This window comes from Rhinopithecus roxellana, chromosome 3 (genome assembly GCF_007565055.1).
Source record: "Rhinopithecus roxellana isolate Shanxi Qingling chromosome 3, ASM756505v1, whole genome shotgun sequence".
Taxonomy (NCBI): domain Eukaryota; kingdom Metazoa; phylum Chordata; class Mammalia; order Primates; family Cercopithecidae; genus Rhinopithecus; species Rhinopithecus roxellana.
In genome coordinates, this window is record NC_044551.1 from 42,151,342 (window position 1) to 42,164,370 (window position 13,029).

A 13,029-nucleotide genomic window follows, 5' to 3' on the forward strand; every position below is an offset into this window, starting at 1 on the left:
TAAGTGAGGATAGGGTTGAGCTTCTCCTCTTGCATCCACCTGGGCACATCTTCCACTCCTGGTGACTCTGCTTGATCCCATACCTTTGCTTCTGTTCCCTCCCCTTGGCCCACCTTTGCCTCAGTGAAATCTTGCCTATGCCTTAAGGCTCAACATAGGTGCCCATCTTCCCTCACCCTTCTCGTCCTTCCAGCCAATGTGGGCCCCTGTTCCACTCACTGTAGCTTTCTGTGATACTCTAATAGGCTGTGGGCTCTCCTTTCTGTCTGAGCTTAGCCATACTGGCCATTTTCAGTTCCACGCTTCTTCCTGCTTCTGCGCCTTTTCCCTCTGCTTAGAGTGCCTTTTCCCTCCTCTTCCCTGTTAATTTTTCATCTTCATTTGAAATATCACTTCCTCAGAGAAGCCTTCTTGGGGCGCTGAGGCAGAGGCAGGGCCCCAGGGTACCTGGTACTTTTCCCTCCTAGCATTTACACAGCTTGGTATTTATAAGTCCGTGTGACTATTTGATTCACGTCCACTTCCTACTGGGCTGGAAGTGCTGTGAGGGCAGGGCTTGCACCTGTTTGTGTTTGGACTGCATTTCAATGGCTAGCACAGTTCCTGGGGTGCCCCGGGTACTCACCGAGTACCTGTCAAGCAGGTGCCCAGGATCCTGGCCTTGAGAGGAGGGGCAACATGGTCATCAAGAACTAGACCGTCTGGGTTCAAATCCTGGCTATGATTCTTATTTACCATGTGACCTTGGGCAAATCTCTGTCTCAGCTTTCTCCTCTGAAAATGTACCTACCCAAAGAGTTCTTATGAAAATCACCTCAGTTAATACACGTAAAGCGTTTAGTACACTGCAGGGCATGCAGTCACAGTCTATAAATACAAGCCTTGATTACATCATGCAAGGCCTGTGTCTGTGGGTCTTAACCCTTCCCCTTGACTGTAATGTCCTTAAGGGGAGGACGTGGGTCCAAGGCCCTTTGTTACCCACAATACCTGGCAATGTGTAGGTACTGGGACATATTTGCCAACAGCCTGACCAACTGGCTAATGCCTGCTTCTCTCATGTTCCAGACAGGCACACTCCTTCTCTTTCTTCTTTCTCTCTTTTTTCTTTCTTCTTTTCTGAGACAGGGTCTTACTCTGTTGCCCAGGCTGGAGTGCAGTGGTGCAATCATGGCTCACTGCAGCCTCCACCTGCCAGGCTCAAGCAATTCTCCTACCTTAGTCTCCTGAGTAGTGGGGACTACAGGCATGTGCCACCACACCTGGATAATAGTTTTGTAATTTTTGTGTTTTAGAGATGAGGTCACTATGTTGTCCAGGCTGGTCTTGAACTCCTGGGCTCAAGTGATGCGCCCGCCTTGGCCTCCCAAAGTGCTGGGATTATATACCCTCCTTTTCTAATTGACAAATTTCAACTTATTTTTCATGGCACGATTGCCACGTGACCTCCTCCCGTCCTGGCAGGTGCGTCGCTCCCTCCTCTGGTTTGTATCGCACTTTGGGCACAGGCACTGGTTTGTTCATGCATTCATGAATTCAGGAGACATTTATTAAGCACCTACTGTTGTGCCAGCTCTGTGCTGGGCACCTACAATTTGGCAGTTGCCTGGCTTTCCCCCCAGCCAGTGAGTTCCCCTGGGGTTGAGCCTGTGTTGAGTGGCCACTGCCTGGCCCGGGAAAGACCTAGTGGAGACAGATATACCTTGTCCGGGTCCAACTTGCACAGGAGGACTGGGGATCTGGGCACCTCCACTGCCTCGGCTCCCCCAACTGGCTTGCTCACTTCTCGGATGACCTGTGAAGAGGACACACAGCTGTGAACGGGTGGGCAGGGAAGCTGTCGATGCAAAGGAAGAATGGGGTCTGTGTGGTGAATGCTGTAGAACAGAGGGTCAGGGCCACTGTGGGGAAGAGATGGGCTGACATAGCCACCTGCATATGCGTGGGGCACATTGGGGTTTGTAATGGCTTTCTCCCATATCTGTCCCCTGGGTTGAAAAGATACAAGGATGGGGACCAAGAGGCTTATGGCTAATTAGTTGTGTGGTCTTGGAAGAGTCACTTCCCTGCTCTGGGACTCAGTGTCCACATCTGCAACACGGGAATGATCCTAGTGCCTGAGGACAGTGGGACCACAGATGTGAAGAGTGATGGGAACCATAAAGCCTCACAAGCGTGAGGGGCCTGCTTCTGTGACCATGCGCACCTTTACAGCAACCTGTAGGGCAGCTGGAGTTATCACCTCTATCTCCTAAAGGCATCCACTCACTTGCCAAGGCCACACAGCAATAAGCATGAGATCAGGAAATAATCACAGCCACCATTTGTTGCTCACCTATCTGGTGGCTTTCTGTGGATTATCCCATTTTATCCCTCAGCAGCCTTGTGAGCCCTGAGTTACAGCTTAAGATGACGAGCCTTGCAGAGGGGAAGCCACCTGTTAGGTGCAGCAGAGCCAGAAACTAAATGCAGGCAGTTCAGCTGCTCACTGTTAACCTCTGGGCTAACTGCTGCCCAGGATCAATGTCAAGGCAGGTCTCTTTTAACTCCAGTCTAGGGCTCCGTCTGCTGACCCAACCAGTCCATGGAGGGGTACAGGCTTCCCCAGCAGGCAGGTTCTCCCCTTCCTTCCCTCCTGAGACAAAGGGGTAATGAGAAACACCAAATGTTCCATCAGGGGGGCTGGTTATCACAGGAAGGAAGGGGCTGGGTAGGGAGGGAGGTGTTTGGTTTCATTGTTCCAGCAGGAAGATCAGAGGAGGAAGGGACGGTGTCAGAGTGAAGTAGAGGCGGTGCAGGGATGGGGGTCTGCTGTAAAGGAATGGGGGTGGGGCATCGCGGCAGTAATTACTGACAGTTGCCACACACTCACTGCTTGGCAGGCACTGTGCCGAGTGCTCTCCAGAATCCTTCCAAGGACCATTTCACAGATGAAAAAAACAGGCACAGAGGGGCAAAGTCATTTGCAGAAGGTCACACAACCAGTAAGTGCCCCTTAGGCCTGGGGCTTGACTCAAGTGTGGGTGCCAAAAAGTCCCCTCTCCCATGTCATCACTATGTCATCCTGCCTATGGCCTTTGGAGGAGACTTACTTCTTAGCTTCAAATTCTGGCTCCAATCACTTTGGTTGTGTGACCTTTGGCAAGTCACATAAGTTCTCAAAGCTGCGTCTTAGTTTCCTCATCTGTGAAAAGGGAACATAATATTTTGTCCCATTTTCAAGCAGAAATGAGGTCATGTAGGTAAAGCTCTTGGCACAATGCATGGCACAAAGTAAGTGCTCATTTTTTGGTAACTCTCATTGTTCCGTGTAGCTGCAGAGGCAAAAGCTGGCCCATGGGTGGTCATTACAAGGATGTACGTTTCAAGGCAAGGAAGGATTTTTCCTTTATTGTTGTTGTAGTTTTAAGAATTCACTAGTCTAATGATGAAATCAGCTTCCTTTGTAGATACTAAGCTTCCAGTTCCAGAAGGTATACAAGTGCAGCCTGAACAAGCCCACAGTAAGGATTTGGAAAGGGAATTCAAATAACTAGAAGGAACATAGGTCTCTAGCATGAAGTCTGCCTCTTGGATATATCTGAGGCCCATTTCCATACATAAACCCTAGCCACACACAGGGCACTTGGGCTCAGGCACTGAGCAAGAGGCTCTTCCAGGGACAGGAGCCAGCTCTACTGAGGGCTGGCTTGGGGAAGACAGAAAGGGTGGGAAGGTGGGAAGGTCAGGTGCAGGCCACGCACCTTCAGCCACTCCTCGGCCTGCTCTCGGCTCTGCAATGACAGCACCAAGATCTCGGTAGCCCCCTGGGTGAAACGCAGCTCATGCCTCTTGTGCCGGCTGTCCTTGGGCACGTAGATGACGCTGCAGGTATCCAGTGCCAACCTCAGATGCGGCTGCCGGTCCTTGGAGCTTTTATAACACTGGACAGGGAGAGAAAAGGCATCAGGATCTTCTGAAGTAGAGGGTAGAGGAGAGAGACATCCTCACACAAAGGCTCGGGGGAGGCCCGACCTCCCTTTAGAGGCCTCCCCCCCCAGCCATGGGCACTGTGCGAGGATAGCGGAAGGGTCCAGGCCGTTCACCCTGGAAAAGAAGCCTGGGAGGAGGCATCTTTGGGCAATTTTCAGTCACAACTACCTATTTGGGAAGAGGCAGACTGTAGCATAATCCTAGGAAGACCAGGTTATCCTAAAGAAGCAGAGAAGAAATGGGCTGGCTCAGGAGGAAGCCAGTTAAAAATCTACCTGGCAGGAATTTGGGAGACAGAATTCTAGCAGAGATGGAGGGTTGGCCTTGGGAAGTCAATAGTTTATGAACAATGATTCTCACTTCCCCATCTTTTTTTATGAGTCCAGCATTACTTTCATACCAGAACCTGACAATGACATTACAAAAAGAGAAAATTATACGCTAATTTCTCTCATAACACAATCACAAAAGCCCTGAACAAAATGCTAGCAAATGGATTCCAGATGTATGTAAAAAGCAACTGCATCAAGACCAAGTGGGGTTTATCCTAGGAATGCCAGAGCAGTTTAACATTCAAAGACCAACTGTATCATTAACCATATGAACAGAAAAAAAGGCCAAAAATCACATATCTGAATAGAGCTAGAAAAAGTATTTGATAAAATTCAGCATCCATTTAAGTGAACTAAGAATAGAGGGATCTCCTTAATGTAATCATAAGGAACATTTTCATCTACAAACCAACCACAGCAAATGTCATCCTGAATGGTAAATTATTATTATTATTATTTTTAGAGACTGGGTCTTGCTTTATCACCCACGCTGGAGTGCAGTGCTGTGATCATAGCTCACTGCAGCTTCAAACTCCTGGGCTCGAGCAATCTTCCTGCCTCAGACTCCTGAGCAGCTGGGACTACAGGTGCATACCACTATGCCTGGCTAAATAAAAAACATTTTGTTTTTTTTGTAGTGATGGAGCCTTGCTTTGCTGCCCATGCTGGTTTTGAACTCCTAGCTTCAAGTGATCCTCCTGCCTCAGCCTCCCAAAGTGCTGGGATTACAGGCATGAGTCACCATACCCAGCCTTAACAGTGACTTCCCTTTGGAGCTCTAGACTGAGACAAGGACGCCTGCTCTCCCACTTCTGTTTGCATTGTGCTTGAGGTCCTAGCTACTGCAATGTGTGGAGAAAAACATAGAAGGGGTACCACTGGAAAGAGGTTTGTCATGTCCCTTGGACTAGTGCCGCTCTGGAGTGAGAAAAGGTTATGTTTCAGACGCATTCGTGTTGGGCAAGGCTTGTCAACAGATTTCTGGGGAGAGAAGCTATTCTTTTTCTGAAATTATGTTTATCCTCTTACTTTGTAGTTAAAGGTGCTCTTTCTTTTATGAAATGATAGGCTGAGAGATGGCAAGTATTAAAAAAACCCTTCTTTAAAAAAGCAAGTAATAGAACAATTGAGTTTCGTAGGGGATTCGTTTTATAAAAGACAGATGTATGGAAATGAGGGTGCAAATGTGTACACTAGAGCTTAATAGTGGTTATCTCTTGGTCAGTGAAATTATTGATGTTTGGTCAATGGTTTTTTTAAAATCACGTTTCATCTGTTTTTCTCTAGTTTATAAATAAGCACATTTACTTGCATAATGAAAAACAACAAAAATTTAAAAGTGATAACTCTTCTTTTTTGACAAAACAAAAACATGGTAAAGCCTATATCAGGTCTTTTTTTTTTGGTTTTTGAGATGGAGTTTCACACCGTTGCCCAAGTTGGAGTGTAGTGGTACGATCTCGGCTCACTGCAATCTCAGCCTTCTGGTTTCAAGTGATTCTCCTGACTCAGCCTCCCAAGTAGCCGGGACTACAGGCACACACTACCACACCTGGCTAATTTTTTTGTATTTTTAGTAGAGATGGGGTTTCACCATGTTGGCCAGGCTGGTCTCGGACTCCTGACCTCAAGTGATCCACCTGCCTTGGCCTCCAAAAGTGCTGGGATTACAGGTGTGAGCAACCGTGCCTAGCCCAGGTCTTTAAATTTGAGAGAGAGAGAGAGAGAGACAGAGACAGAGAGTGTGTGTATATGTGTGTGTGTGTGTGTGTGTGTGTGTGTGTGTGTGTGTGTGTGTGTGTGTTTAAATTCTGCTCCAGTGGGGAAAGTCGTGATCTTGGGAGCATGGGGGCTTTGAGCTTCTGTGCACCAAGTCATTTCGGGTATGCCCAAGGCAGACATATCCACATGTATGTAGAGACACACCCACATGCAAGTCCATGTGAGGCCAAGGCACACGGTTGCTGCTAGACCACTCACCAGGAGCTGGTCCTCCCTGATGACCGTCAGCTGCTTGGCCCACTGCCCGAAACGCTTTTTCCGCAGCAGGAAGGCACATATCCTGCATTCCCTCACCAGGTGCATGGAGGCCTCCTCTGAGGGCCACTGGTGTCGGGGCTGCGGGCTCTTCCCTTCCTCCTCCTCCTCATCGTAGGACTCATAGGAGCTGCTCATTGCGTCAGAGTCATTATCTGCAGGCGTCATGGGAAAGGATCTGTCACTGTGCCATTCTGGGGAAGCACCCCTTCTCACCCCTCTGCAGCCATCCCTGCACTGGGGCCTGAGGCTAGGAAGGCATGGGCATAAGGCATGACACTGGTAATGACTAAGGCCTCTACTTTTTTTCTTTTTTGAGATGGAGTCTCGCTGTGTCACCCAGGCTGGACTGCAGTGGTGTGATCTCAGCTTACGGCAACCTCTGCCTTACTGCAACCTCCGCCTCCCGAGTTCAAGTGATTCTCCTATCTCAGCCTCCCAGGTAGCTGGGATTACAGGCATCCACCACCACACCCGGATAACTTTTGTATTTTTAGTAGAGATGGGGTTTCACCATGTTGGCCAGGCTGGTCTCCAACTCCTGACCTCAGGTGATCCACCTGCCTTGGCCTCCCAAAGTGCTGGGATTACAGGTGTGAGCCATGCCTGGCTGGCCCCTACTTTTGCATTTTGTTGTACTGATTTATCCCTTGCTTTGCGATCTTGGTTACTTCCCTTCTCAGAGCTTCAGGGTCCTCATCAGTAAAATGATCATAATAAACAAGATACCCACTTCAGCCGGCTATTTGAAGACCAATGAATGGACAGTGTTTAGCCAAGTGTTTGGCACCCAATAAATGCTCAATAAATTATGCTATTGTCATTACCCCTTCATCTTGACATCTGTTGTCTTTCATTATTTTCATGATAACCCAGCAAATCTCCATTTTATAGATAAGGAAACTTGAGGCTCAGCGAAAAGAAATTACTCACCTAAGATCAGTTATCAAAAGTCAGGGAAAGGGTTCGATCCAGGCCTCCTGACTCATTCCAGCGGTCCTTCCACTGAGTGCTGGGGTCACCCAAAACAAGGGCTTTGGGGCCTCTCTGGTGACCACGGTCTGGGTGAGGGGCTGGTGGGCACACGCATGCTAACAGCCAGGGCAAGGGCAGAAGCCCTGCCCAGCATCTGGATGCCCACCTGGTACTTACAGGAGCTCTTAAGCTCGCCGTTCACTCTGGTTGCAGGGTAGCTGCTGTCTGCGTCCTCATAGTAGCCATCCACAATTGAGTGCGAGGGGCTGCAGCCATCTGTGGGTTGTCAGAAAGAGCTGCACTTTGGAGAAATGCAGGCAGACTCCAGGGGCCAGGACTGGGGGAGACCCTGACACCCCTACTCCTCCTCAGGGAAGAGACAGCAGGCACTCTGAGCAGCTCTGGGCCAGGGTGTGGGGCCTCCTCTCTGCATCTCATCTGTTCTAGCTCCCCACAGTCCCTCTGCTCCTGTCACCAGAAACTGCCCTGCTGGGCTGTCATATCTCCCGGCCCGTATTCGTGCTGTTCCCTGTGCTCTCTCTCTTCTGCCAGAGGACTTCTCATCCATCAAGACCCAGATCAAAGAGCTTTCCTCTGACTTCCTTAGGCAGGGAGTGGTCAGCTCCTCCTCAATGACGCCAGAGTATTGCATGTGTGCATGGTGTGTGTGTGTGTGTGTGTGTGTGTGTGTGTGTGTGTGTGTGTGGTGTGTGTTGGTCACAGCTCTGATTTTTGTACTGCAGGGAGCAATGTACCAGCTGCCTGGGCTGAGACCTCCCTCCCTGCTCTGCCTTCTCATCTTCTTCCACCTCAGCCCTTCCTCTCACTTCCTTCTAAACCTCTGGGACTGCAAAGGAAGAATTGAACTAGAGGAGATAATAATATTGCGCATAATAGTGACTACAACTGCCTGTGCAGATTTTCACAACACCTTCTCATTTGGAGCTGGGAGGTAGTACAGTGCAGTGCTGGTGTTAGTGCGATGTCTCAAACTGTATTCTGTATCAGAATCATCTGGGAGTTGTTTGAAAATGCAGACCCCTGGGCTGTATCTCCAGAGATTCTGTTTCATTGGAGTGGGCTGGGCTGAGGAATCTGCATTAAAAAATGACTATTTAATATGAAAATTCTAAACATCCATAAAAATAGAAAATATATTGGACTCCAATGAGTTGGGAAAATTTATTCAATAATTTTTTAAAAATGTTATTTTGATACAGGCAGTCCCTGAAACATACTTTGAGTTCAGATGGTTAAGAGCATGTGCTTTAGGATCAATCAGAGTTGAGTTCAAGTCCTACCTCTATCATTTACTGAGTAATCTCAAAAAGAAAAGTCTCTGCATTTCAGATTCTTGATCTGGAAAGTGACATGAGCAATTCCCACCTTGGCTTAGTGATACAATGCATGTGAATTCTTAGGACAGTGCCTGGCACACACAATATGCTAAACAAGTGCCAGCTGTTATTACTGTGATTGTCTCCTTTGATTCCCACAAAGCAGGGAGTTAGAGATCAGCCCCATTTTACAGACAAGGAAACAAGCCACACACAGTTTGCTGGTGACAGAACCTGGATCAGAACTGGGGGTGCTGGCTCAGGGGATGGTGCACATCCCCCCTCCAGGAAGCCATCCTTCACCCAGTCCAACTCACTCTCACAGCACACTGCTCTTCAGAATGCTGCTCTGGGCTCCTAGCCCCTCCTGTGCATCTATTTCCTGAAGACAGCAGCACCGGTGATAGGGACACCCAGTTCTATCTCCCAAGTGAGGCTCGGAGCCCGCCTTTCCAGCAGGCACTCTGAGGCCTCAGACGCTGGACATCTCCTGGGAGGTGAACGGGGTGTTCACCAGTGCCAGAGGTGTGAAGTGGGGAAGGGTGAGGGGGCATGGGGGCACAGTAATCAGGCACCTGGCAGGGCTGGACGCTGTGTGCGAGAGGAAGGATACTCCCTGATGGGCTTGGCGTGCTTTCCCTGGACAAGGTTCCCAGCCCTTCCTGAAGTCCTCTCCTTCTACCCCAGGATTCCAGCGGCTTCTGGGAGGTGTTTTCTCTGCCCTGTCTGAGAGGGAAGTGAGCTCCCTGGGGAGGTGAAGGAGCCCCATCTAGCCATTAGGCTTGACCTGGGATTGAAGGCCCAGCAGCACTTTGTTCCCTGCCCTTGAATGTATAAAATAAAGTTGGCTGTTTTACATCCCAACAGCTGTCTGCGATAACACAGAACCTGAGACTATCAAGGCTGAAGAGGGCTGTGGATTACCTGGTCCAAGCACCATAGCCAAAAGGTGCAACTGGCCCAAGATCCATCAGCTGAGGAATGAATAAGCACAATGTGGGCTATCCCTATGGTGGGATAGTGTTCAGCCATAGAAAGGAAAGAAGTTCTGAGGCATGCTACAACATGGATGAACCTAGAAAACACGCTAAGTGAAAGAAGCCAGGCACAAAAGGCCACAGATTATATGATTCCATTTATGTGAAATGTCCAGAATAGGCAAATCCATATGGACAGAAAGTGAATTGGTGGTTAGCAGGGGCTGGGGTGGGGAATGGGGAGTGACTGCTTAGTGGCATGGGCTTCCTTCTGTGGTGATGACAATGTTTGGGGACTAGATAGTAGTTATGGCTGCGAACACTGTGAATGTACTGAATGTACTAAATGTCACTTGTTGGACAGTTTGAAATGGTGGAGATGGTTAATCTTATGTGTATTTTACCACAATAAAAAAATTCAACCATGATAACAAGCACAAACAGTAATACAAAAGAGTATGAATGAAAAAATATGTTCCCTTCACCCATATTTCTATTAATTTCCCACAGGAAAATCCTATTAATAGTTCCTTGCATATCCTTGAAAAATTGTTAAAACGGATGCATGCATGTATGTATACGTGTGTGTGTGTGTACACCCCATTTAAAAAAACAAATGGAATTGTACGCAGTATTTTGTGTTTGCTGTTTTCAATGACATTATAAAACCTATCTGTCTGTGCCGACCAGAATTCATTTTAGAAATCTGATGATTTTTTGGTGGTTGGAGAACATTCCGCTGTGCTGCTCAATGACAGAGTAGCATCACACAAACAGTATCTTATACAAATTCAACTACTCATGCTGAGCGATCCAAACATTAGGATATAGTTTCTTATATGTAACATTAAGTCCTTTTACCCAAACAAGTGACTTCATCTGATCTTCACTCAAAAGAACGTCCATGTGTTGCAATGCTGGAGAAAACTGATGGAAAGACCAAAGACTCTCCTTTATGGCCCATTTAAGAGATTTTCAGTGGTAACCTGTACCAGTGCCCACTAAATTATTTTACTGCACCCACCTACTAGTAAAAATATATACATATATTTATGTGTATTTTTGTATGCTGTATGTGTATATATAAACTTTTTTTTACAAATATGCTATTATCAGATTATAAATACTACAAAACATTCACATGGAATTTGTTAAAAGATGTGTTGAACTAAATAGAAATAAACCTTCTGATATTTCTGCCTACATCATCTTATGAACCCCTGGGTACCCCCACTCTACTCTGACAACCTCTGGTTTGGACCGTGTGCTTTTTATTTTATGCATTGACTCGATAACCTAACCCACCTGTAGGATGTGAGTCTACTGAAACAATTTCACCACCCGCTCGAGAGGAGCACTTGGGTTAGCAGTTTTAGTAGGGGGAACAGTATAGTGGTGGTCATCTGTGTAGCTGCCTCCTAGCACACCGACACGGTGTGTCTGGTTCCTCTTTCTTGTTTTAAGGGTGGAAGAACAGAGATCCAGAGGGCAAGGGGATTTTCCAAGGCCACACAGATCTGGGACTAGAACCTAAGTCCCTAGCCCCTGGGGCCACACACACTGGTCCACCCAGGCTGTCACCAAAGAGGCCAGGTGCCCAGGGCAGCTTCTCCTCAGTCAATGGTGACATGGTTGGGAGGGTGACAGGCTTGCACTTCCAGCTCCCGCAGGACACAGAGGAGCTGAGATTTGGCTTCTCAGGGAGGGGAAGTCCCCAGCCCCACCAAGGGGACCAGAACTTACTGTGGGAGCTGATGTACTCAGGTGACTTGCCGGGTCCCAGAGGAAGGGCCTCTTCATAGTAGTCCTCAGGGGGAGGTTTGTTGGGGAGTGGTGGAGGCAGGTTGGCTGCCTGCAAGGAGACAAAAAAGAGGGCTAGGGGAGTGGAGTAGAGTGGGGAGAGGGAGACTGAGGGAGAGGGAGGCAGGAGCTTGTGGAAGGCAGGAGGCAGTGTGGATGTGAAGCCATACCTTTTAATAGAGCCACAGAGCTGGCAAAACTTGTGGGCATATTTATCCAGTGCTTCTTACCCCAATTTTTTTAATCATCAGGGTTCCCCTGGAATGTCTGCAAGTTTTGTGGACTGCCAAACAGCAGTAGTCATACTTTTTACTGAGCACATGCAGAATTACCAGAAGCTACTGTGAGTTCTGCACTACTTTGTAACCATGTCTACACACACACGAGGTGCAGTAGGACAAGGAAGCGTGAGGCCTGTTCTTTAGTGAGGCAGGACCACCTGCAGCTGAGTGCTGAGCCACTGGGCCAGGGGAACCATGGCTTTACAGCTAAGTTTTGCCACGTGTGAGTTGTGGGACATGGGTCATATCACTCATTCTCTCTGAGCCTCAGTTTCCTCATCTGTAAAATGGGCATAACAATTGTGCCAGCCTCATTCAGTTGCTGTCAGCATGTAAAGGACATAGTAAGTTGTTAGTGACTGGTACCGTTGCTAGTGATGATGACAATGAATTATGCAGTTGACAGATAAAGCTTGTTGTGATTATGAGCCCTTTGCTCTAATTCTATGGCCCCAAGGTTGGGCATCCTACATCTGGTCCAGTCTTTCATTCTGTAGGTGACAAACTCAGGCTCAGAGAAGAGAAGCAACTCGCCCAAGGCTACACAGCAGAGCCACGGGGGCGGGCAGAGGTCACCCAACTCCTGGTCCGGAGCTTTTCCCACAGCCCGGCTTATGTTATGCAATCAGAAGTTGGGGTGGTGACGTCCTTCAGGTCTGAAGGCACAGATGAGTTCACCACATTCTCCCTGCTCAGCACGAACACAATGACTTCCCAGTCAGGAAGGTGGCAAAATAAAAAATAAAAATAAAATTAAATAAGGAAAAAAACACAGAGCGAGCACATCACGGGCCACTGAAATGTTCATACGGTGCTGCCTGTGCCCTCACCCACGACCCGAGAGACAACAGGGTCCAGAACCGCCAGGAGGGCACCTAGAGTGAATGGGAGAGCTTCCCCTGCCTCCTCCAGAGGGACAGAGGCCCTGAGGTGTGGGAACCCAGGCCATGACTCACGTTTCTCAGGCATGGGCTCTTGGCTGGCTCAGGGCTGGCTCCTTTGCTGGGCTCCCCATCGTCCTCTGGCATGTCCCGAAGGTCACTCAGGTCACAGTCTACAGAGGGACAGACCATGGGGCAAAGAAAGCCAAGGATGAGCAGCACAGCCCTGGGGAAGAGGGCTGGATTTGGGGTCAGCAGGCCTGAGTGTGAGGTCAGGCTCCACCACCCCTCCATTAGTAACCCTAAGCAAATGACTTATGACTCTGAAACTCTGTAAGCTGGCGGCAATGATGCCTGCCTTGTCTATTTTCCAGGATTGTAGAGAGGATCAAATAAAATCATACTTGTTTTGGTACTTTGGAAATCTTTGAGCATTA

The 13,029-nt window shown here is 48.4% G+C and overlaps 1 protein-coding gene across 4 annotated transcripts in view; it reads right to left on the bottom strand.

The window, feature by feature from the left end:
• The window catches only part of AFAP1L1 (actin filament associated protein 1 like 1), a 68,564-nt gene that overhangs the window by 25,904 nt on the left and 29,631 nt on the right, over window positions 1–13,029 (bottom strand). For all 4 annotated transcript variants that reach the window (XM_030927150.1, XM_030927151.1, XM_030927152.1 and 1 more), the window contains exons 4-9: window positions 12,668–12,765; window positions 11,374–11,482; window positions 7,494–7,592; window positions 6,285–6,496; window positions 3,744–3,923; window positions 1,703–1,795 (exon numbers count right to left, since the gene is read on the bottom strand). In XM_030927150.1, the coding sequence (XP_030783010.1) occupies window positions 1,703–1,795; window positions 3,744–3,923; window positions 6,285–6,496; window positions 7,494–7,592; window positions 11,374–11,482; window positions 12,668–12,765 (791 nt within the window). The remainder of the gene's footprint in view (window positions 1–1,702; window positions 1,796–3,743; window positions 3,924–6,284; window positions 6,497–7,493; window positions 7,593–11,373; window positions 11,483–12,667; window positions 12,766–13,029) is intronic.